This window comes from Piliocolobus tephrosceles, unplaced genomic scaffold (assembly GCF_002776525.5).
Source record: "Piliocolobus tephrosceles isolate RC106 unplaced genomic scaffold, ASM277652v3 unscaffolded_29065, whole genome shotgun sequence".
In the NCBI taxonomy this organism is placed as follows: Eukaryota; Metazoa; Chordata; class Mammalia; order Primates; family Cercopithecidae; genus Piliocolobus; species Piliocolobus tephrosceles.
The window spans coordinates 63-2,248 of record NW_022312160.1 but is presented as its reverse complement, the minus strand read 5'-3'; the positions used below and the strand labels follow the sequence as shown (position 1 = coordinate 2,248).

The following is a 2,186-nucleotide window of genomic DNA, read 5'->3' as shown; positions in this document are numbered from 1 at the left end:
ATGATGTTAAGCTGCCTCTTTCTTCTGAAGGCACTTCTTGCTCTTGGGTCCCTGGAATCCTGGATAACTGCGGGAGAACATGGTGAGCTATCATTTGGGATCCCTGGCCAATAGTAACAGAAAGTGACTAGGGGAGAGAAGTCATCACCTGCCTTCTGCCAGAGCAAGGTTGCTCGTAGGTGGAGATGATCATCTCTATAGGACAGGACTGGATGAATAGATTCTCAGGATGGCCTGGGTCGTTCTTCCTGGCTTTCTTTACCCTCTCTGGACAAGGAGATAGGACTTCCAGTTGGGCTTACTAGAGGTTCTAGCTTTTCCCTAGAACTCATTAAATGAGAACAGGATCATCCCAACCTTTCTCTCTCGTTATCTGCAGGATGGCTGCTCCTTTAGTAGTGGTGGATGTATGTTAGTATTTGTGTATTAGGAGGGGAAGGTGGTTGCAGAATTTTTTTTTTTTTTAAGAGACAGGGTCTCATTCTGTCACCCAGGCTAGAGTACAGTGGTGCAGAACTATTTTGGATAGAGATGCCTGGAGGGCTGAAGATCCTTAAAATATGTTTGGCCTCCATTCCCCATTTTTGAGGCCTGGCTAGTTACCCCAAACTCACATGATATCTTTTGCAGCAAAAGAGGGGGAATGCCCTCCTGATAAGAACCCATGCAAAGAGCTGTGCCAGGGCGATGAATTGTGTCCGGCTGGGCAGAAGTGCTGCACCACAGGCTGTGGTCGGATCTGCTGAGACATTCCTAAGGGTATGTTGGCATGAGGGGCAAAATCTGGGCGTACTCTCTGACATTGCCTCTGGGATAGATGGAAGCAGAGAGCTTCCCACCTCCTAGGTTGCCTCGTGAAGTCTCGCTTGCCTAGAGTACTTCTTCTTTACTCTTTTAGGGTTCCTGCTCCTTTAATTATTCAGAATTATTCAGTGCCCCTAGTTGTCAGGAAAGAACACACCATCGATTATCTATGTCTTTTTCTTTGGACTCAAAGTTCCTGTGAAGGCTGGAGGGAAGAGTTGTAAAGGGAAGCCTGTTTAAGATAATGATTAAGAGAGTAGACCCTAGAGCCAAGCAGACTTTTTTAAGCCTTAAGCCTTAGCTCTTTATAAATCTTAAGCTTTTAGCCTCAGTTTCCTCATCTATAAAATGGGGGTAATTGTGAGGATCAAATGAGATGTTCATGGCACAAGGTAAACATCAATAAATGTTACAGTAAATATTTGCTATTACTATTGTTGTTATTATTGTCTCTTTGTCTTAACACCAGGTTTGAGAGGCTTAAATGAAGCTCAGGGCTTCCTTTTTCTGTTTTTCCCCTCTGCTGTGCCTGTGGGTGTTACCAGGCACTATTTTCTCTCTCTCTCTTTTTTTTTTTGAGAGGGAGTTTCGCTCTTGTTGCCCAGCCTGGAGTGCAGTGGCGTGATCTCGGCTCACCACAACCTCCGCCTCCTGGGTTCAAGTGGTTCTCCTGCCTCAGCCTCCCAAGTAGCTGGGATTACAGGCATGTGCTGCCACGCCTGACTAATTTTGTACTTTTAGTAGAGACTCGGTTTTTCCATGTTGGCCAGGCTGTTCTCGAACTCCTGATCTCAGGTGATCTCCCCACCTTGGCCTCCCGAAGTGCTGGGATTATAGGTGTGAGCCACGGCGTTGGGCCTATTTTCTCTTTTCTTTGGCTGTCTCCCTTTTTGCTATAGGGAGGAAAAGAGATTGCTCCAGGGTTATTCGGAAACAATCCTGTTTGAAAAGGTGCATCACTGATGAGACATGTCCAGGTGTAAAGAAATGCTGCACGTTTGGCTGCAACAAGAGCTGTGTAGTCCCAATCTCTAAACAGAAGCCAGGTAAGAAACGCTGTCCCCACACCTCATGGTCTGTTTGGTCTGCTTGTTTATTTCTCAAATATGCACATATCAACTTGCTGGTTTTATATTCTGCTATATTCTGAGAACTTAAAAAAAAAAAAAAGATATACAAAATGTGCACAAGCCACGATAATTTGTGGTATGTGACATGGGCAGGCAGAGAAGGGTGCCAGAAGGGCAACCTCGACTTACCCTCATTTGCAGACCACTTTGAAAACCCCTGGGTAGCCGGGCGTGGTGGCTCACGCCTGTAATCCCAGCACTTTGGGAGGCTGAAGCAGGCTGATCACGAGGTCAGGAGATCGAGACCATCCT

At 46.2% G+C, this 2,186-nt stretch overlaps 1 protein-coding gene across 1 annotated transcript; it reads left to right on the top strand.

Moving 5' to 3' along the window:
• On the top strand, positions 1-1,850 carry LOC113222053 (WAP four-disulfide core domain protein 3-like; the record flags this gene model as incomplete). The annotated part of the gene is given in 3 exon segments (XM_026451387.1): positions 1-82; positions 631-759; positions 1,704-1,850. Coding segments are annotated over 3 exon segments (358 nt in total), but the record flags the coding sequence as incomplete, so codon positions are not given.
• Positions 1,851-2,186: the final 336 nt, after the last annotated feature.